The sequence below is a fragment of the Mixophyes fleayi genome, chromosome 9 (genome assembly GCF_038048845.1).
Source record: "Mixophyes fleayi isolate aMixFle1 chromosome 9, aMixFle1.hap1, whole genome shotgun sequence".
Taxonomy (NCBI): Eukaryota; Metazoa; Chordata; class Amphibia; order Anura; family Limnodynastidae; genus Mixophyes; species Mixophyes fleayi.
The window spans coordinates 52,439,873-52,462,699 of NC_134410.1; the positions used below are offsets into that span (position 1 = coordinate 52,439,873).

General features: G+C 40.4%; 1 protein-coding gene across 2 annotated transcripts in view; it reads left to right on the forward strand.

Moving 5' to 3' along the window:
• The window catches only part of SMARCA1 (SNF2 related chromatin remodeling ATPase 1), a 150,499-nt gene that overhangs the window by 97,514 nt on the left and 30,158 nt on the right, over positions 1 to 22,827 (forward strand). For both annotated transcript variants that reach the window (XM_075184360.1, XM_075184359.1), the window contains one exon: positions 16,643 to 16,765. In XM_075184360.1, coding sequence (XP_075040461.1) covers positions 16,643 to 16,765 — 123 coding nt within the window. The remainder of the gene's footprint in view (positions 1 to 16,642; positions 16,766 to 22,827) is intronic.

Consider the following 22,827-nt stretch of genomic DNA (forward strand, 5'->3'; position numbering starts at 1 on the left):
GAGGGAGGGAATTCCACAAAGTGGGTGCAGCCTGAAAAAAGTCCTGTAACCGGGAATGAGAGGATGTGATGAGAGTGGAAGAGAGACGCATAATTTGTGCAGAACAGGTGTCGAGTTGGGAGAGAATTTGAGACAAGTGAGGAGATGTATGTCGGTGCAATTTTGTTGACGGTCTTGTATGTTAGTAGAAGAGTTTTATATTGGATTCGTTGAAATACAGGCAACCAATGTAGAGACTGACAGAGTGGCTCAGCAGAGGATGAACGGTTTGCAAGGAAAATAAATCTAGCCGCTGCGTGCAAAATAGATTGTAGAGGTTCATGTCTGACTTTGAGAAGACAAGTAAGGAGGGATTTACAAAAGCCGATGCGGGAGATGATGAGTGCATGAATTAAGCTTTTTGCAGTCTTGTGTGAGATATGTGCGTATTCTGGAAATGTTCTTTAGATGTACGTAACATGATTTAGATATACAATCGATGTGGGGAATAAATGATAGTTGTGAGTCAAGGATTACACCTAGGCTGCAAGCTTGCGGTGTGGGATTTATGGGCATGTTATCAACATAATTAGAAATGTCAGACATTAAGCTTCTGTTTTTGTGTCGGAATATTATTAGTTCAGTTTTTGAAACATTGAGTTTGAGTTGGCAAGAAGACATCCAAAATGAAATGGCAGAAAGACAGTCAGTAATGCGAGACAACACAGATGGTGAAAGATCAGGAGAGGATAAATAGATTTGTGTATCATCCGCATAGAGATGATACTGAAATCCAAAGGAGATTATTAGTTTTTCAAGAGAAGTGGTGTAGATAGAGAATAGCAGAGGACCTAGGACTGAGCCTTGTGGCACTCCAACTAATAAAGGAAGCGGAGCAGAGGTGGATCCAGAGAAATTGACACTGAAAGAGCAGTTTCATAAGTAGGATGAGAACCAGGATAGGACAGTGCCTTCAAGGCCTAGGGATTGTAGTGTTTGTGTGAGGAGAGAGTGGTCAACAGTGTCAAATGCAGCAGAGAGATCCGTGAGAATTAGAAGAGAGTAATGGCTTTTACTTTTTGCTGTGATCAAATTATTGACAACCTTGGTCAGCGCAGTCTCTGTGGAGTGTTGAAAGTAGGTTGTTTGCTGTAAGAAAGTGTGTGTGGCGAGTGTAGGCAATTCTCTCGAGAAGCTTGGAGGGGCATGGGAGCTGAGAGATGGGGAGGTAATTTGAGAGAGTTTTGGTCAGAATTTTTTTTAAATGGGAGTAATCAGTGCATGCTTAAGTAGTGATGGAAAAATACCAGTAGAAAGAGATTACAGATTTAAGTTAGAGGTGGAATGAGCACAGGAGACAGGGACCTACTAATTTGTGAGGGAATGGGATCAAGAGGATAGGAGGTAGAGTAGGAAGATGAGAAGAGAGTAGAAACTTCCTCTTCATTTGTGGGATCAAATGAGAGAGTGTCAGAGGGTGTTACAACAGAATTGAGCTGATTGCTTGTCGAGGGAGATGATACCATTTCAAGTCTGTTCGTATCTATTTTGTCCTTGAAATAGGAAGCAAAATCCTGGTCACTGATGGTACTCGGAGGATTTGGGGTGGTAGGATTGAGAAGAGATTTAAATGTGTTTAAAAGGCGTTTGGGGTTAGAAGCCTGAGCATAGATGAGAGATTGGAAGTATGTTTGTTTTGCAGTGTCCAGAGAATTTCTATAAGAGTGGTAGATACCAATATATGTGATGAAATCTTTAGAGGTACAAGATTTACGCCAGTGATGTTCTGCTTTATGAGAAAGCTTTTGTAGAGTTCGTGTTACTTTAGTGTGCCACGGTTGGCAACGAAGTCTACTTGGAGTATGTAGTGTCGCTGGAGCCACTTGTTCAAGGACAGTTGTTAAGGTTTGGTGAAAATGGGGTACTGCCCGATCAGGGGAGGAGAATATAGAAATTGGGGAGAGAAGGTGTTGAAGACAGGTGAAAAACTGTTGAAGATCAAGAGAGTTGATATTCCTGCGGTTGTGAGGAGGTTTGTAAGAGTTTGACACTGGGGAGGGTAAAGAACTGGGGGTGAGCGAGTAGCTAATAAGGTGATGATCCAAGAGGGGAAAAGGAGTGTTATGGAAATCAGAAACTGAGCATTGTCTAGAGAAAACAAAATGAAGACAGTGGCCAACCTGATAAGTAGCGGATTAAATCCACTGGGAGAGGTCAAGTGATGATGTTAGAGAGAGTAGTTTGGAAGCAGCATTGGAACGTGGATTAGAAATAGGGATGTTGAAATCACCCATGATGATGGTGGGGATGTCGGACGATAAGAAGTGAGGGAGCCATGCAGAGAATTGTTCAAGAAATTGTTGGAGTGGTCCTGGGGGCGATAGAAGACAGAAACACGCATAGAGAACGGGTTAAAAATCCTAGCAGCATGTATTTCAAAAGATGTGAACGTGAGTGATGGGACATTTGGAAGAACTGTGAACGTGCACTGTGGGGAGAGAAGTATTCCAACCCCACCTCCTTGTCTGCCTCCTGTTCTGGGGGTGTGGGTGAAATGGAGACCACCATGTGAAAGGGCTGCAGGTGAGGTAGTGTCTGATTGCGTGAGCCATGTTTCTGTTATTGCTAGAAGGTTTAGGTTGTTTGAGAGGAAGAGATCGTGTACGAAGTTTGTTACAAATGGCACATTTAAAGGACTTTGGAAGAGAGGGGAGACAGGTGATGCTTTTGAGGTTTGCTGGATTTCTGTAGTGTTCAGATATATGCGTGTGGAGAAGTAAGGGGACCTGGTGTAGGTGATATATCACCAGCTAATAGAAGCAGGGAGGAAGAAAGGTAGGAAAGATGATTGTAAGATGTGTGTCCTCCACACAGGTAGTGTGGAGGAGATGCAGTCCCGTATTTTGCCCCCAGAAGGACTGGACAACTGGATTTGACCATAAAAGATGTCAAAAAGTGCCCTCAGTGATACCGCACCTGGGGCACTCCGAAGAGGTGCGCAGTCCCATCGCATACATCTTGGTTGGTGTTAAGTATACTTTGGGGGGTATTCAATTGTCAGCGAGTTGTTTTTTTTTTACGGCGTTAAGTCATTTTAACGCTGATTTTTTTTATCATTTTCGAGCGGGTTAACTTTAACCGCAATTCATTTCCATTTTAACGCTACATATTTTTTCAAGAAATGGTCCTCTCGCACTGCAGTAGAAGGTCTATTGAAAGTAGAGGCAGCCGCGTTAAAAGCTATTCAATTGTTTTTTAACGCGGCGGGTAAAACAGGAAAATATGCTGTGTTATCTCACACCTCCTTGGGGTGTGTTAAAACTAAAACACCTCTGAAAAATTTGAAATCATGTAATAATGTTAAAAAAAAAAATTAAACTTATGTTTATAATTAATGCCTTGTGTAAGCTGATTTTCTTTTTAAAAAATATTGAAATAAAAAATAAGGCTCAGTTGAAATGGATGTCTGAGAACAAAGAAACTAACAGAAGAATAACTAGGTGGTTCTTGGCTCTCCAAAATTTTTAATTTTCTGTAGAGCATAAGCCAGGAAGCCAACTTGCCAATGCAGATGCATTGTCCCGAATCTATTGTTTAGGGACAACTGTTCTGCCCCGTAGGTCGAAACAGGAAGGGGGGGTGGGATATGTGACAGAAGCGCTTGGAAAGATGTGAATGGCAGGTACATAAGTCCTAGAGTCCTGTCATTTGTATTTTAAAACACCAGGAAAAAGGCCCTCGTGTTTATACAATTTTATTACTAACTATATATATATATATATATATATATATATATATATATATATATATATATATATATATATATATATATATATAATGTGTGTATATACACACACACAGAAACACACACACAATGTGAGCCTGTGTACATTAATTTGTGTAGCGTATCTTTGTATTTTTTCACACTGCGCATACTCATGAAATGGACATATGGAACTATAGCTCGTCAGACCTGATACCTTTTGCCACTTACGACTTGTTTCAACTGAAAGGAGTCATAAGTGTTGTGAAGGGGGAAGGAGGGAAGGGGTGTTCTAAAATAAGCAATGGAAATTAAGGGTGTGTTCGAGTAATTGCGTACAGATCCAAACTGGGACATAGTAGCAGATTTGCCTGAAAAAGCGGTTTTATTTGCTGGTGGTCAGGGTCAGGTGCAAGTTGCGGCTGGTGATGGTGACGAACACCCGAACTAGCAAACTGCTTGTCATTAGAGGTTTGCGAATGATTAACAGACACTTATTAAGACTTTAGAAGTCTCTTGGTCATAGTTTAAGCTTTACAGAGCATGTTTTTTGTTTGTATGCATGTCTGTAAGTTCTTTCTGCTGTATTAGCTAAGTTATTCAAGTTTAAATGATGCTTTATAGCAATTGCATTGTTGACATATAAACTAAAAGGCATTTGTACATGTTAGGAAGTTGGACATAAATGTCTGAGGGGAGGAGTGTGTCATCGTCAAGTGGAATCATCAGCTACTCATTTAGGCCTGGATGCATCTTCAACTTAGAAAATGTTATATATACACATACACTTTTCCAATCTTTTGCACTTGCGTTCCATTCGGAATCACTGTGAGTGTGTTACACACACATATATATATATATATATACATATATATATATATATATATATATATATATATATATATATATATACATACACACACAAAAAAAGACATAGATTCCCTGCACTCTCCATGCACAGACTGGTGTGCAGATACTTGTTGGTACACTGAAATTTCAGGTTGATATTTGTGTGCTACATGAAATGGGAAGCTCATTTGCACCCCTTGCATTGTGACATGGTTTTGTACAGGAGATAACTTACTCAATTTTTTTACTTAACTTTCCTTAATTAATCTGTGTATATGTGTATATATATATATATATACATATATATATATATATATATATATATATATATATATTGATGATGCATACACAAACATCTTCTTGCTGAGACAGTGCTTTTAATGTTCCATCACAATTAGACAGCATACATTTCCGTTGGGATTACACCAGGAAATCTATAACTGGCTAGATATAGTCCTACTGTCTAGACACTGGCCACTGTTTAGCATCGAACGCAATGTATGGCAGCACAATACAGGTTTTTATACTTAAGACTCCTCCCACAGCCTTAGCTTGATGGACAGGTGATGCTCCCACCATGCCTTTAGAAGGAAGTCTCCTCAGGTACTCTGTTATTCCTCTTCACTACAGACATTCCTGTTCACTGTCAGCTCTGCTGTTAACTCTGGAAAAGGCACTGTCAAAGCATGTAAATAAAATCACACTTCATTCTTTTACTTTGTCACATATATCTTACACCTGTATACCTAATCTAGGTGCACTGATATAGTAGTGTGTACAGCTGTCTCCATACTGTGCCTGCAGACTGTCAACTGAATAGCTGATTCTCTCTTAGAGGCATGTGGCAAATTATTCCCTTTGTCACAATATATATACAAACGCTGTACTGCATGCATACAGAGATATGACTTTTTAAAATATGGGAACTGGCAATTAGGTTTCGAGTTCCAGATTTAACTGTATCGTCAGTCACAATATTGTAGCAGACATTTATATATATATATTCTGTATAACATTTTTATCTGCTCGCTCCCTCTAGAGGGAACACATTTAATAAAGGCAACAAATCTCAACAAAAATATCATAAAAGATATTATTCTGTAATAATAAATTGATATTTTTCTATGGAATACTCACAAAAAGCAATATGCTCTGTGATAAAACACAGGTGAGGATTATTGTACACTAAGTTAACCATTTCAGACTTAAGTACATCCTGCTTTAGTAAATTATTTTGCTGTCAGTATTGTGGTTATGTTTTATCCGCATGAACACATTGTTGTGATTATTCCAAAAAAGTGTAATAGACTTTGCTCTAAAAGTGTAAACTCATCCCAAACTATTCCCCCGCAGCCCGCTGGCAGACAATATTTTATTTGTTATTTTACTACTTCTGTCATCTCCACAGCCGTGATGGGTGTTGCATGATGCTGCCAGTACCTCCTCTTGTTGCCCGCAAGATTTCAATGAAGGACTGCCTCTGGGGGACCTGATCATATTCGCCTCAATTAGGAATGGGAATCCTGCTCTTCCAGCACCATTGGGTAGTATAAATCGGTACTGGATATTTTTTCCAGGAGGACAAGTTCCTTTTCTTATGGGAAGTAGAAAAATCTACTCACAGTCTGACGTCTGTTCATTTTTGCATGAAGGTCTTAGGGAAGATGGTCTTGACCTTCGAGGCAGTATAGTAAGGCATGGTTTCAAGAGAGTTCCAAATGTAGCTCATTTTGTAATGGAACCAATTACACCAATATTTGTCCAGCCAGTTCATCAGACTGTGTCCAAAGGTGCATCAATTACTTGTTTGGTGGCTGAGGGGTGACAAATACAGTGGGAGTCACACATTCTCCATTTGGAATTTGACAATAGACATTACCATTGGAGCTGTGGGGGGTGGGGGTCATCACTATTCAGTGCTTTTTTTCAGGTTCTTTGGACTCTAGTGAAGTCAAAGCTACTAATAAATGTGCTTGAATATGTTCAGCACCCTAGTCAGATTTTGCCAGCGTCTGCAAGTTAGCACCATGAAGATCCAGTCAAACAATCCAGAGCAGTGCAAATCCTCAGTCATCAGGGAGGCACCAAGAGTTCCCTTACCATGAGAGAATCCAGCAGGATTTTGCAATGAGCAGATGAGAATATTCCAGTTATCACAGTATTGTTCATTCCAGAGGTGGAAATTTGGAAGCAAATATTTTCTGCCAGCATTCCCTATACCCATTACCCTTTAACAAATTGTGGAAAGATAGGGTTCAAATGCCATCATGATGGCATCTCGGTTGATCCACAGGATCAAGTGCTTTTCTACAAGAACAATGGATCCAACAGCGTTGTTGGTAGACACCAGGAGCAATGGTTCTGCAGGTATCAAAAAAGGGCAAAAAAGAGGACATGTCACAACCAGTAGGGTCAGAGGAGTACCCATACAGTCTGCTCACGATGGCACTACCTTCTAGGAGGTGCGGAGTCTAACAGAGTCAGAGGTTTTTGCCAAAGGGCGCTTGGTCTTTGCAGCTCCCTGACCACAGGTCGAGGTTCTCCTAGGAAGTGATGAGCGAAACTGTAACGAGAAACAGGACTATAACTGAAAATGCTGAAGATATTGGAGTAGATACGGAGGCTGTGATGATCTGCAGATAGATGTGCTAGAGACTCAGAGAACAGGTAGTAATAGTCTGCAGAGCGTTACCACAGGGTAGTGGAGTAGTCACAGAGGCTGTGATGATCTGCGGATAGATGTGCTGGAGACTTTAGAGAACAGGTAGCAATAATCTGCAGAGCGTTACCACAGGGTAGTGGAGTAGTCACAGAGGCTGTGATGATCTGTGGATAGATGTGCTGGAGACTTCAGAATACAGGTAGCAATAATCTGCAGAGCGTTACCACAGGGTAGTGGAGTAGTCACAATGGCTGTGATGATCTGCGGATAGATGTGCTGGAGACTTCAGAGAACAGGCAGCATACAGGAGTCAGGGAACAGGACATCTGAACAGGAGAGTAGACCTGAAGATCTGGAAACGTGGTAGTGAAGCAGGTGCTTTATATAGACAGAGCTGACAGGCAATTAGCCAATAAAGAGAATGCATGAAGATTTGAGCAGACCAGGTGTGTGCCTGCTCAGTTCAGTCCAGCAAGTGAATGCAGAAAGAGGAAAACAGGTGAGAACAGTCACCATAAGCAGATTTAGCTGGTGCAATGTGTGACAGGACATTTAGGTGAATCTGGTAGCATCGGACTCATCAAGAATATGTTGATACAGGGACATTCTTTGCATGGCAGAGGGCCCGTTGTGGCGTCTACCTCTAAGACAGGACATGTTAAGTCAGAGTCCCTTTTATCATTGTTAGCTCAACTGGCCTTATCAGTGTGGCTGTTGAAGCTATGGGTTTATTTGATAGAGTGGTTCAAAACATGATTTTAAGACTAGAAAACCAGTCTAAGTCAAGAATTTTCACAGGGTAGGGAAGACTTGTCCAGTTGATCAGTCTTCTGCTGTTCTTCCAGGAGGGCCTAGATGGTGGTTTGAGATTTAGCTATCTGAAGGTACAGGTTTGGGCCCTCTCTTTTACTAGAGTTACAGATTTTCTTGCATGTGCAACCTCCACACATTCACCCAATAGCTCCATGGGATCTCAACCTGGTGTTGAGAGCCTTACAGCATCTACCTTTCATTGGATTTAAAGTTTCTTACTTGTAAATGTATTAAGTTGCAATTTTTGCCAATCACCACTAGTCGGCGACTTTGATAGCTAAATTTAAAATGGCAAATCTTGCCTTTAAACACATTGTGATTTTAAATTTAGTGTCAAAGCCGGCAAATATCGTCGATTTCAGAAATCGCTCCTTAATACATTTACCTCCTGGAGCATAACCTATATTGAGATTACAATGTATTAATATAATGATTGGACCTTCCTACAATATACTGAAATCCACTAATGTTATAGTGATAAACAATCTAGTTATTGGCAAGGTTAAAATAAATAAATGCATAAAACAAATTGATAAATCACATCATATCCCTAATTTAAACAAATCTAAACCTATAAACAAAAATTCATATAGCATATATTACTACATGCTCACTAAAACAATCCATAAAATTACACTATGAAATCGGATACTAAATACTGATAGAACACAATCCAGGTTTCAGCAGCTGATTTGGTATTCGAATAATGTCTGTTGTGATAATAAATGTTCGGCAGTACAATTCTGATAGATCTCAATGATCTAAATCCAATGCTGTACGGTGGAAACAAAAGGTGCATCAGTAAGTCTCCGTCCAATCTGAAACATGATGTAATTTATTTCAATACGGTCTTTAAAATCTAGTGTCTGGATCAACAGAGATGCCATCATGTACTGTAAATAGAGATCAGTGATAATGTTACTTGCGGTTAAGAGTCCGGATAATGTGGCGCTGAGTACCCAGTGTTCTCAGAGAGTGTTCCACCATGGAACGCATGGGCTCTGCCGGAAATCCTTTGTAGATGGGCGTGTCTCTTCTCGACGCTTTTCGTCTGTCACTCAGACTTTCTCAAGAGGATGTAATGTGGAGGGTTTACCTATGGCACTATAAACATCACGTTTATAGTGCCAGTTCGAGTCGGATTGGTCTTCCAGTTTGGCTGTCTTACCTAAATATCTTACCTAATATCAAGTTGACTGGTTGCTTAAGGAAGGAATGATAATACTCACTCTGGAATCGTTCCTCGACAGCTGTTTCTCCACTTTAGAAAACTTCTTTGTGTCAGTTTGTGTAGGTAGTTCATAAATGGAGTATCCCAAATTAAGGTAACCATATTATAAAATCCATTAATGGGTTTGTTTTGATTTTTCAGCCTAATGATGGCTTGCTTCACTGATAGTGACAGCTCTTTGGATCTCATATTGAGAGTCGACAGCAACAGATTCCAAATGCAAATGTCACACCTAGAATCAACTCCAGACCTTTTACCTGCTTAATTGATGATGAAATAGCGAGAGAATAGCCCACACATGTCCATGAAATAGCTTTTGAGTCAATTGTCCCATTACTTTTGGTCCCTTAAAAAGTGGGAGGCACATATAGAAACCGTTGTAATTCCTACACTGTTCACCTTATTTGGATGTAAATTCCCACAAATTAAAGCTGAAAGTCTGCAGTTAAAGCACATTTTGTTTGTTTCATTTCAAATCCACTGTGGTGGTATATAGAGCCCAAAATATGAGAATTGTGTCGATGTCCCAATATTTATGGACTTGACTGTATGTTGTAGGAGTATCTAATGCATGCCACAGTGGAACGTAGATAAGCCTGTGTAGGAAATAAGGTGTAACTCGGTACACCTGCACATTTCAACTTTAATGGTCAAAGCCCTTCTCAGGGATTTTTCACAAGTAAAAGGTGCTGATCTGATGGAGTTCATAAAGAGCAGGAGGCTCCTACCATCTGAGACTCATTGGTTAGTGCCAGTGGTAGAATTGGTGATTGGTAGTCAATGCAGGTGTTTCGTTGATTAGTATTTTGTAATACTTCAAAGCATATATATAATTAGAAGTATGATAACCTTAATAAACTTTCTAAAGTTTCCTATTCCAACAGTGGCGTATAGAGAAATATGTTAATTCATTAATTGATAAAGGAACTGTTAGTGCCATACCCTGATTATTCAGTAAGCTGACTAGGCTACAGCCTACAGTGTAGGGCTGTTGGGGGAGGGAGCAATATTTTGATGGGTGCTAAATTCTGACAGGTATAAACTGAACTTCATTTTAAAATATAAGAGAAAAGTTGTTCTCCAAAGTAAAAAGAAAACATGAAAGAAAAATGTAGTAAGGTTGGAATCTTAACGTATTCCCATGGTAATGACTGAAGACAATGAGACATCCTTGGGCGGGTGCTTGAGGATAAGTGAGTAGGAGAGGCAAGGATGTCGATAGGCGCAGGAGTGATAGCTCCCTCACATTTTCACCCTCAGCAGCGCACGTTGATGCCTCTGTTCCGACATACAGTTATGACTTTAATTACAGCGAAATGAGTAACAAAGATTGCTGTGACCCTTTTAAAAAGCTATTGGGAGCGTAGTTTAATTTTTTCCTACTGCATGTTAGCCTGGTGTGAAAAGTGAGGGGGCGTTGCGCATCTATTAGCCTTAGCCTAGGGCAGCCTGAACTCTTAGGCTATAGTTAGCGCCGGTAGCCTTTTTGAGTATTGGTAGTATAATAAATCCCTAGAATGAAATAGAAAACAGGAGTTGTATATTTAAGTTAAATCTTCTGTCTGAATCCATTGGGGGACACTGGGCTTCCACCCTTTACACTCTTCTTCCCTTTATCATTATAGTTAGTAAAAATTGTTTTACCGTTATTTGTTGTAGGAAATCCTTCTTATCTCTCTTTTTCGGTTCTCCCTTTATTCTGCCATTTGGGGCTATGTGGAGAAAATTACTGAGTATCCCAGGAGGCTGTGGGGGTTATAGAGGGGGAGTGCCCAATCTTCAGCTGAATCTCTATACCCCAGTGTTTCCCAATTGGCGCAAAGAAAAAGTTTTAATATAACAATCCTGGTTTTTAAATCAAATCAAATATTTTGTGATTACAAACGTGGCACTACAACTAACTAAATAAGCACACATTTATAAAATTAAACAAGAAAAGAAAATGAAAATATATCTGACAATAATAATAAAGCTCTTTCTAGTCCTCCCTATTCTAAATTCTAGTGATAAAAATTAAATAGTTCTCAAATTGTTTCCATTTTTCTTGGTGAAACAGTTATAGAAGTGGAGGAGTACTCAGGTATTCCAGTAAAACTTCAATGCCATGACCAGCACAAGCACTTGAACATTGGAAGTTGGGGAATTGGAGTGAATATGACATCCCCTCAGACGGCTTTACTCAGATTTCCCTGTTGGAGTGGTAAGTGACCCTCACACTGTATCAGAGGGCTTCTACAGACCACACTTTGAATTGTAGGGGAAGAGGAATGACCCCACAAGGATCCTTATAAGCCACCCTGTTTGGTGGAGGGAGAATGGTGCAATAATACAAACGTTACTTAAAAAGTATATTTTTATAAGTGGTCATCAAGATTACTGACTGATATGGTTAGATGAGAGTAAAAGACAAAAAAAACACAGAAATACCCTAACCCCAAAATATTTACAATGAGCAAAATAACTTCCCATGCCACAACTGATTTGATGCATGGTCAAGTGATACTCTCATATATTTGTCTTAACAGCCTGACAGTAAGAGGTAGCAAAATGTGCTTATGTATATGAGTTCTACTGTTATGAGTTTACTTTATCACCAACATCTTGCAGTATTTTCAGATACAGCTTGTGTGAAAACCTTGTTGTCCAAGCAAGCAGTTTCTCTTAATGCAGGGGTGTCCAACCTTTTAGCTTCCCTGGGCCACATTGGTAGACGACGAGTTGGTTTGGGCCGCACATAAGATACACTAACAATAACGATAGCTGATCATCCAAAAAACTATAGAAAACATAGTTAAGATATATATATATGAGAAAAAAAGTGATATATATATATATATCTCACTTTTTTTTCAAATCCCCCTATACTTACCTTTCAATCGCCCTGTTCAAAAAATCCTCTCTAGTTATTATACTATAATCACTTTTTGTATTGTTTCAATGCAATATCAATAAAGTGCATTTAAGCCAGGCATTGTATATCAGGGTGCCCTGACCAGGCCTGCGGTACCTGACATATACATCACTGTGACCCCAAATTGTGACCTGTTTTGCTAATTACACCACTATGTTAGCTAAGGGATAACAACTTATAATGAGCCAAAGAGAATAACATATAATGCCCCATTAGTATTACAAGTAGAAGTATGTAGCAGGGAGATAAGGTCCATGATGCTCCAGGACCAGGTGACTTTTATTCACTTGTCAGCGTCCCTTGAAATAATAAAAAAAATCCCCCTTAATTTACCTTTTAATCGGCTTGTTCTCCTGTCCTCTTCTCTTCTTTTCTCCAATTCTGTGCTGCTGATTGTTCTTCTCTCACGGGTGACTCCTCTGTGCTGCGCTCCGCAGTGGATGTTGGGCGTGATGACATCACGCCTGACATTCACTGCGAGCACCGCACGGAGGAGGAGACAAGGGAGTGAGCCAGAGTACCAGCTGGAGTGACTGCGTGACCGCAAGGTAAGTATTTTCTTTTCTTTTTTCTTGCAGGATTTTTTTTTTCCATTAACAGTGCTGCCCCCTTGCCACAACCAAAACTCCTTCTGGGCCACATTAATGCGTCCCAGACAGAATACAACAAGAGAAAACCATCTGACCTCTGTGCCCAGTCATTAATATAGCAATTATATCAATTAAACAGCAATTTTACAGACATCTCTCTCATCTCTGCAACATTACTGATATTGAGAAGTAGATATAAGAAGTAAAGGGAAGAAGCCAGGTAGGCCTTGTTAATGGGGAAATCATCCTTTAATGCAGAAGTAATATGCTTTGGGGGTGTTAAATGTGGGCATATCATTTGATGTATTCTGTGCTTTCTAATTTAATTATAAATATTGAACCCAGGATTTAAACAAAACTTCAAATTCCATCAATTAATAACAACATTAACCATTATTAACATAATTATAATTTTTCTGCTGTCTTCAGGTGCTGTATTAAAATAGTTTATAACCAGTTTAGTGTGTCTTTGATGTAATATTTTTTCAGTCCATCATCCCAATCCACTAAAACCACATCCAACTATGACATTGCTGGCTCTGCCTGTTCCCTATTCTTTATTCCAGAGTGGTCAGCAATTTCTGCTTTCAGCAAATGGAGAGAGCTAAAGCATTTCAAATTTTAATTAACAGTAAATACTGCTGTTTTTTCAGGTATATTATTTTGTTTAGTAGTACACCATCTTTGATTTTGAGCATCATAATAGCAGAAAACAATACACTTATTGGGCCTGATTCATTAAGGAAAGTTAAGCAAAAAATTAAGTTTTCTTACTCAAGTTTTCTGGACAAAACCATGTTGCACCGCAAGCGTTGCAAATTTTGCACATAAGGAAATACTGTATGTTTTATCATGTAGCACACAAATACTTGATAGCTTATTTGTACAATGAAGTTTAAAGTTGATCTAGGACATGCTCTATCCCAAATATAAATCTGCCATCACATTTTAAATTTACCTCCCCCTCCAATATAACATGGTTTTGCCTTACTTACATTTGCTTATTGTGTTAGTTTTTTTTCTTAGGGATTGACTAAGACAAAGGAAAGAGGGCATATAATGTATAAAGGGTTGAGGAGCTAGAAACCGGCCTATAGCTTTCATTTGCAATAACCGCAAAATAACTTGTTATTTTAAAAGCTGACTACTGTACATGTCAGGACTCATCACAAAATACATTAGGAAATAGCTCTCTATCAGTAAGAAACAACCATTGTGCAAGCAACCTCTCAAAAATAGTGTGAAATATGATCACAGGAGAAATAGCTTTGCTGTGATCTGAGATCCTACTTGAAGAGTTGAGGTTCTAGTGTATTACTGCAATACTTTGACACATTGCAATGAAATACTTTTCTTATACCCCTTTTTTTTAAGCAATGCATTCCATATCACATTGACAGAGGGCTCTATAAGACAATGGTGGTTGTACAGAAAACATAAAAGTGGATCTGTCATCTTCACACAAAATTACACTAGTGCCACCAAATAAAGACTTACCTTGATGGCTGTATATGTTAAAAAGAAAGACTGTTGAAGTTACCAGTCCTAACTTGCCAGAGACCGTCTTTCTTTTTATACTGTGAGAAAGTGGCTGGATGCAGCTGTCTCTTCTGACTCATTGGTCAGGAAATGGCAACAAGAAAGGGAAAAACAGATAAATAATAGCAAGGAGTGGAGGTGTGTAGACTGGTGTTAGAAGTCATTTGTATTGGAAATCAGGTGTTATATGAATTATTGTTTTTGCAATAGAGCCTATAATTACAGCAAGTTTATGGTCCAACAGTGAAGTATTTTTGCATATTTACTGAGAAAGTAGCATTAATACATTAACAAGTAGGCCAAATTACTATTTCATCATCATCATCATCGTCATTTATATAGCGCCACTAATTCCACAGCGCTGTACAGAGAACTCACTCACATCTGTCCCTGCCCCATTGGAGCTTACAGTCTAAATTCCCTAATTTACACACATATACATACCGAGAGAGATTAAGGTCAATTTAATAGCAGTCAATTAACCTACTACTATGTTTTTGGAGTGTGGGAGGAAACCGGAGCACCTGGAGGAAACCCACGCAAACACAGGGAGAACATACAAACTCCACACAGATAAGGCCATGGTCGAAAATCAAACTCATGACCCCAGTGCTGAGATGCAGAAGTGCTAACCACTACGCCACCGTGTCAATATTAATAAAACATACTTGGAATGAATTACTAATTTAAGGCAGTAGCATTACATATAAATGTATAAAGAAAGTTATGTAGAATTGAAAACAAAGTGTGGTATGCTGTGTATAATATTTTACTTGTGTGCATGAGCACAAAGCACTAGTTGCAGCTATGTGATGACTGAGTCACATCTTACAGTTGCGACTGCTTGCAGCCCCTTACAATTGAAGAGGAGGAACAGGGGAAGGAAGGGACATGTGAGCATAACCAAAATACATTATGGGCATGTTGGAACAAATGCGACTCATGTAGACTGAGACTCCGATTCACATGCACCTGTCAGGAAAGGCAAACTTGTGGGTGCTCGAACATTGGTGTGCTTTAAGAACTGATAATTATGATGATAAGCTGAGATATGTCCAGCTCAACAGACCCATACAAAATGTGTCTTTTTTTAGGTGCAATTTATGTCTGAGTTTTAGAGGGAGATTGCGTCCAAATCTACATAAGGCCCATATATAGAATAACATTAAGTTTGTGGAAGTAAAAGCCTCAGCAAGCTCTAACATTCATTAACTGCTTGGGCATGTTGGTGCTGGTAGAACTGCAAGTGTCTGCATGCCCATGGTTGCCAGAGTATGCAGAATATACCCTGTCAAGCAGGTCCCGTTCCATTAGAAAATGTAGTTCCACAAACATAACAAACAGTGAATAAGCGCACACAATATTACCCCAAATCCCTTGTTTTTCACTTTGTTGTACTCCTGAATTCATAGTGTATCTTTTTTTCTTTCTTCCTTTTGTAATCCAATAATAACCCAATTCAGTAGGAAAAATAAATGATAGAAGTCAAAAACCTACTCCTGATGGAGCCGCAATGGAATTAAATGAAATTAGCGAATAACCAAAAAGTGTCCCGTCCATGACTATCAGAGCAGTTTGCTTCTGAATGGCTTTTTCCAAATAGGACTGTTATGGAGAAACCACAGGCTATTAGATTTGTATTTTATTTGCTCCAAGCAGCTATATTAGTATGTATATAATGAGTGAAGAATTTTTATAAATAAATAAGTCCAATTTATCATTATTAGCAAATAAGCCATTTAATTTTATTTTTAAATTTTTTAGTACCCCACTCTATTAAAATGTTCGCAAAAGTTATTAATATAATATCTTCTCTTTATGTGTGTAAACCAATCTGGTACAATTTGTAAGAGGAGTGGTATAATATAAGATACCAGGTCATAGATAACTTTTTTGCACATTTTATTTCTTTACTTTCAAAAAATCTGATGTATTTTGCATGTATTTTGTTTCTTTGTTACTTTTGCAAGCTATTGGTTATCAATTTAAAAAATGTTTGCCTGTCTGCAGTTATACCTTATGGTTAATACATTTCAGTGAAATACAAGTGCAAGTAAGAGTACAAGTAAGAGGACTACTTATGTGCCACAGTTCTAAAGTGTTCTTATTTGAAATGTATAGTTATTAGAATAGTTGCACTGTTATTCTGACAAATGCCGTGCAGTGAAAAGTCCATCAATCCTCTTATCAGCTTTACCTTGCTCAATTTCTGTAGTGTGCGTGGTAAAGTAAGATTGATATGAGTGTGAATGTATAATAACACTGTTCCTTCACAGCTTATTCTCATCTTGACTTCTGATTTCAGGTCCCCAGGAATTCAGACCTCTCAAATGCATCTCAGGTACAAAAAGAAGAACAGAGGAAGATTGATGAGTCCGAGCCACTTGGTGCTGCAGAGTCAGAAGAAAAGGAAACACTTTTAACCCAGGTATATACAGTGTGATGCAAGAAACTTTGTGAACCCTTTTAATTTCTGCAGAAATGTGACCTTAAATATGTTCTGATCTAAGTCTCACAAATTGATAAAGAACATCCAATAGATCAAATATTTCCTTCTCACCTCAAGCATAGTCACTGTTGGCCTGATTCATCAATGAAGAAAAACAAATGCAATGTGCGTTTTGTTTTTTTAAACGCACGTACATCAGGCATCCGCACTTTGGTGTTCAAGGTCAAGCGTATATAGGCAATTCATTCCTTGAAGGATATGGTACTAAGTCACTTACATGACGTAAAAACTGCCGCACATAGCACTGCATTTTTATGTTGCCACTGATTTTTTACTACAGGTCTTCCCAGAGAAAAAAACACGAAGACTGGCACTAATGGAGGTCATTCAATCTTTAATCCTTTATGATGCTCATAAGAGTGTTTGTCCTGTGATCAAACAAACTATTGCTATGTTGATTACCTCTGTAATTAGACAGGCATATATTGGAGCAGCGAATCCAGTTATTCACAAGGTTCTACAGATTCAATGTCTTTGCATTCAGAGATACCAGTTTTGAACGGAAGGTTTTATGAACTTCTCAGTGTTCCCTCCTGTTTGGGTACCTTTGGGAAATCCCAATGGTTACAATGTACCCCAATGCATTCAAGAGAAAGGGATTTTTATGCTTATGCTAAATAATTTTCTCAAAGTCCATTGGGGAACACTGGACACCAACCCTATTTACACTATGGATTATACTTTGTTTGACTCAAGTTCGTTGTTGGAGGACAATGTCATCTATTTTTGTTTCTCTTATTTACCTTTCACCTTCTCTCCTGTACTCGGGCTGTGTTAGAAAAGTAAGTGAATAGCTTCTGACCAGTGGATATAAAGAAGTGGAGCCAAGACTTCAATAAGATTTTCTTAAAGTTCCCAGGCTCCTGCATACATCTATGCCTCATGGTTCGAGTATCCTCGATGTTACGTTAAAGATTTAACTTAAGTACAAAAATCCCTTTATCTTTGTTATTATCTCTACATCTTTCTGCCTTTTGGCCATTGTGAAACAGGTAAGGCACTTTGATTATGGTTATTTATTGCAATATTGTATGTAAATTACATAGGCATACATGGTTTCCTTCTGAGCTGTTCTCAGTCTTGAACTCATAATCTTCTTCACCATCTTAATAAGCACCTTATTGGCTCTCACACATATTAGCTAGCCCCCATTGTTTCACTACTGCATGTGGTTGGCACTTGAGTGCATACACATGCCTATGTTATCTTGGATAGTTACACATTCTCTGATGTTTGTTGTTGAAAAGATGTGTTGGTGAAAGCCATGTCAGGATGTTGGCTTAGTTTGATTGATTTAAACCAAATTGGCCACCAAATTAATATGTAAGTGGCTAGCTTTAGATGTTAACCACATCAAATAGTGAAAAACATAATTGGAAATGCTAAACTTACCACTGAAAGATATCTATGTTACTTCCTTTTTTTAGTAAATTATCTAGTGATGTTTCTAGTGTAACCATATCCACTGGTGGTTTTACTAGCTTCCAGTTGCATTCCATTTATCAGGAAGCATCTTGTTCTGTTTTTTGAATTTATCTCTGGTTAAAGTGTATGGACTACAGTGAGCTCCGTATGCTTGTAAAAAATGCATGTTAAGTGAATTTTTACTTCTGATTTTAAATGGAAAACGAGACACCAGTTAGAATGGTGCCTGCTTCCAGATGTTCAGCTAACAAATGGATTCAAAATTAGCCTTGACTATTTTGCCATTACTATCTTCCCAAATCACCTGACCCAGCACTTTCAGTCACTGGAAAATAGACTGTTGGAAGGTAGCTTATTTTGGAAAATGTTGCTCACACATTGTCTTATGGTAGGCTAAATTTATAGGATCAGAACCACCATTTATAGACATTTATAGACATAAGCACAGTTTTTTTAATTAGTATTTAACTAAATTAAATTATAGCTCCCTCCCCTTTATACCCCTCTCCTGTTAGACCTTCAGTTTAGTTTAAGTTCTTGGCAGGGCTTGTTTTTTAACCTGGGCTGCTTGGCAGGCAGTTTTACTACTTATTTTGTTTTTAAAATTATGGCTCTGTATCGAGCGGTTCTTAGAGCTACAATTGCAGCTGTCAGGAGTGGGTTATCAAAGGTACTGAGTAAGGTAACAGGTCATAGGGTTAGTTTTCTGAGTGGTTGGTCCCTTAAATTTATTGGGATCTGGGGGTTTATTGTAGACTTACTTTCTTTTTTCTGATTATGTGCTGCTTCGTCCTTTATTGTATTTTTTCTTTTATCTGTGTCTATCATGTCAGATGGGGGAGATTTTTGAGGGCTAAGACTGGGGTAAGTTTTATGACTTAGTGTACATGTGCTGATTGCATTGCTAAATTGTCTTCTGAACAGTCAGGTGTGGACGCTTTGTGGCAGCCTGCCAGTCTGAGGCTGCAGGCTCTAGTTCGGACATGGTGAAGCCTGCCTGAGCTTTGTCACTAGCCAATTCTTTGGCTGAGATTGCTCAACTAGTCTGTTCCCAATGAGTGAGCTGTCTTTCCCAGTTTCTCTCCAGTTCTTCAGGGAATCTTTTGTATTCCGTACCTGTAACACTAGGCCAAGGTGCTATGGGTCCTGTGTCCTGTTTTCCTACTTTTCTGCGGGGCTTGGTTAAGCATAAACTGAAGGCCTAACAGGAGAGGGGATTAGAGGGGGAGGAGCTAGGGACAATTGTTAAGAAATGCCTAGATGCTACACTATACCCCAATGTATCTGGTGTCCTCCAGTGGACTAAGAGAAATGGATATAAGTATAAAAATCCAATTATTTCATTTTTTTAATATTACACAAGTAGTTTATTGAAGGAGATATTTTTTTCAAAATATGTAATATGTATGTCATGATATATTCCAGAGATTTGCCGTTTAGATATTCCCTGCCCTTTTACATTTTCTTGTTTGTCTCTACATACATCTACATACAAATAGTAAGATAACCTGACAGTAGGGATAATACAGTAGTAGCAGGGGTTGTGAGTGCTGTGTGGTCTTGGTGTTGAGGAGGGTGCCTCCCTAACTACATGTTAAAGCCGCAATGTTTTTTGAGCGTGTGTGTGTGAAGTATAGTGAGCAGGGATAGTTGGCTTTGTAGTAAGGGTGTCTCTTGACTTCCCAGCCACACTCAGGAAATTACTGAAGGATGTCTTGCACCCTGCCTGCTTCCCAGTGGTGCCCATAAGTGAGTGAATAAGGTGGCATGGAGCATAATGTCAGAAGTAGCCTGGAGAAGCAGATGTGGGCCAACTGCCATTGCCTCCCAAAGAGGGCCCTAGGCAAGCAGCAGTTAGCAAAATGTCATGCAAGGAAAAGGAGCATAACACAAACAGTAAAGAGGAGGGGGGAGCATAATAAAAGTGGGAGAAAAGGAAAAAAAACATAATTCAAGCAATACAAGGAAGGGAAGGAGAGCAATATACATGTGGTGGAGGGAAAGGGATGCATAACACATAATGGAGAATTATTCAAGTGGGGAGGGGAAGGGGAGCATAATACGAAAAGGGAACCTATACCCCTCTTGACAGTTATTCCCAGCAAACAAAAAAAAGGAAGTGGCACTAATATAAAAATTAAGAATTGTTACGAGCCGCGGCGGTGCCCAGCCGCCGCGACTCACTCACCTGTGTCCCGGCCGTCGCTATGGCGACCGGGACGTCACTTCCGGCCCTGACCCGGCCGTTGCCGGGGCAACGGGAAGACGCTTCAGCGCTGCGTCCCGGCAATGAGAGGAAGCCGGGCGCAGCGCTCACCATGTTCTAGCCTGTGGGCTAATTAATACAGCCTATTAATTATGCTGGGGGCTGTGTCTAAATCAGAGCTAGGCTCTGATTGGTGGCCACTGGTATTTAAGGCAATGAGGTCTGCTGCCTCATTGCCGGTTATAGCTCCTGTGTTCCAGTCTGCTAACCTGCTAGTTCCTGTCCTGTATCCTGATATCGCTATTTGACTCCCCGTGTATGACCCTTGGCTTTGATTTGGACCTTGCTCGTGTCTCCTGTGACCCTGATCTCTGGCCTGTTTACCCGTTCTGCTATTTGCCTGTGACCCCTGACCTCAGCTTGTTCATCAATACTCTTGTCTGCTGCCGGCCCTTGACCTCTGCGTGGACCTGACTCCTCTTGCCTGGGTTCTCCCCAGCTGGTACGCACTTCACGACCCTCTGTCAGTCTGCGGCCCAGTCTGTCCCCACCATCAGGGGCTCCAGTGAACACCTGACTGGCAAAGTAGATTCCGGGTTGTGTTGTGCCGGCTGGAGGGGTTCCTAACATTATAACCGGCCCACTCACGGAGACGAGGTTGGAATGGATGCAAGTGGATCCTCACCGTCTCCGGCACAAGCCCCAGCAGCCCATGTTGAGTCCTTATATCAGATGATCCAGGGATTGGCTGAGCGTCTGTCTGTTCAAGAAGAAGCCGCAAAAGTGTCACAACCCACTCCAAGTTCCGTCTGTGAACCTAAGATGAACTTGCCGGATCGCTTCTCTGGAAATAGGTCCCTGTTTCGGAATTTCAGGGAGAGCTGCAAGCTCTATTTCCGATTGAGACCCCGCTCCTCCGGGTCAGAGCAGCAAAGAGTCGGGATTATCATTTCCCTTCTACAGGGTGACCCCCAGTCCTGGGCGTTTTCCTTGCCGCAGACCAGTCCTGCCATGCAGTCAGTAGACGCTTTCTTCGAGGCGTTAGGTCTACTATATGACGACCCGGACCGTACTGCCTCCGCTGAAACTCATCTACGGGCCTTGAAACAAGGCCGGCGCTCGGCAGAGGAATACTGCGCTGAATTCCGTAGATGGTCACCTGATAGTGGATGGAATGATCCTGCCTTGCGGAGTCAGTTCCGTCTTGGCCTGTCGGAACAGGTCAAAGACTCTTTGGTGCAGTACCCATCTCCTACCTCTCTGGAGGATCTGATGCACCTCTCCATTAAAATCGACAGGAGATTTAAAGAGCGGAAAATCGAAAAGGAGACATCATCACCTCTATCCGGCTTCATTCCTGTTCCCACGGATGGTGAGGAACCCATGCAATTGGGGGCGTATCGTCTCCCCCCTGAGGAAAGAGACAAGAGAAGATCACAGGGCCTATGTCTCTATTGCGGCACAAAAGGCCACTTCTCCCGTTCCTGCCCGAATAAGCCGGGAAAAGAGCATGCCTAGGGAACGAGGGGAAAGTTCACCTAGGTCTGCAGATTGTCTCCCAGAAAAACGCCGTATTGATCCCTGCACAGCTCATGTTTAGTGCTCGTTCAATGGACCTGTCCGCCTTCATTGACAGTGGAGCTGCAGGCAACTTCCTGGACATCGGGTTCGCCCGCGCTGCTAAAATTCCGATGGTAAAACTCAAGTCCGCTATTACTGTCTGTGGATTAGATGGAGGTCCGTTGCCTGGTGGCAAGATTTCCTGGGAGACCTCGCCACTACAATTAAAAATCGGAGCTCTCCATTCAGAGTCAATAACCTTCCTTCTTATCGATTGTTCATCAGTTCCCTTGATCTTGGGCCACCCATGACTTTCCCGTCATAACCCTGTCATGGACTGGGTAAAAGGAGAAATTGTCCAGTGGAGCTCTTACTGTACACAGTCCTGCTTGTCACTGCCCCTGCGGGTGATTCAGTCTATTCCGGAGCAGCTTCCCTCACAATATCATGAGTTCTGGGATGTGTTCTCCAAGAAAGCTGCTGACACCTTACCACCTCACCGTGACTTTGACTGTGCCATCGAGCTTATTCCTGGTTCCAAGTTGCCTAAGGGTCGCCTGTACTCTCTCTCTGGTCCGGAGACCAAGTCCATGCAGGAATACATTGAAGAAAATCTGGAGAAGGGCTTCATCAGGCCATCTAAATCTCCCGTAGGAGCAGGATGCTTCTTTGTATCCAAAAAGGACGGAGGACTAAGACCTTGTATTGATTACCGGGGATTGAATCTTATTACAATCAAAAATACCTATCCCCTTCCGCTCATCTCCGTATTATTTGATCAGCTGAGAGG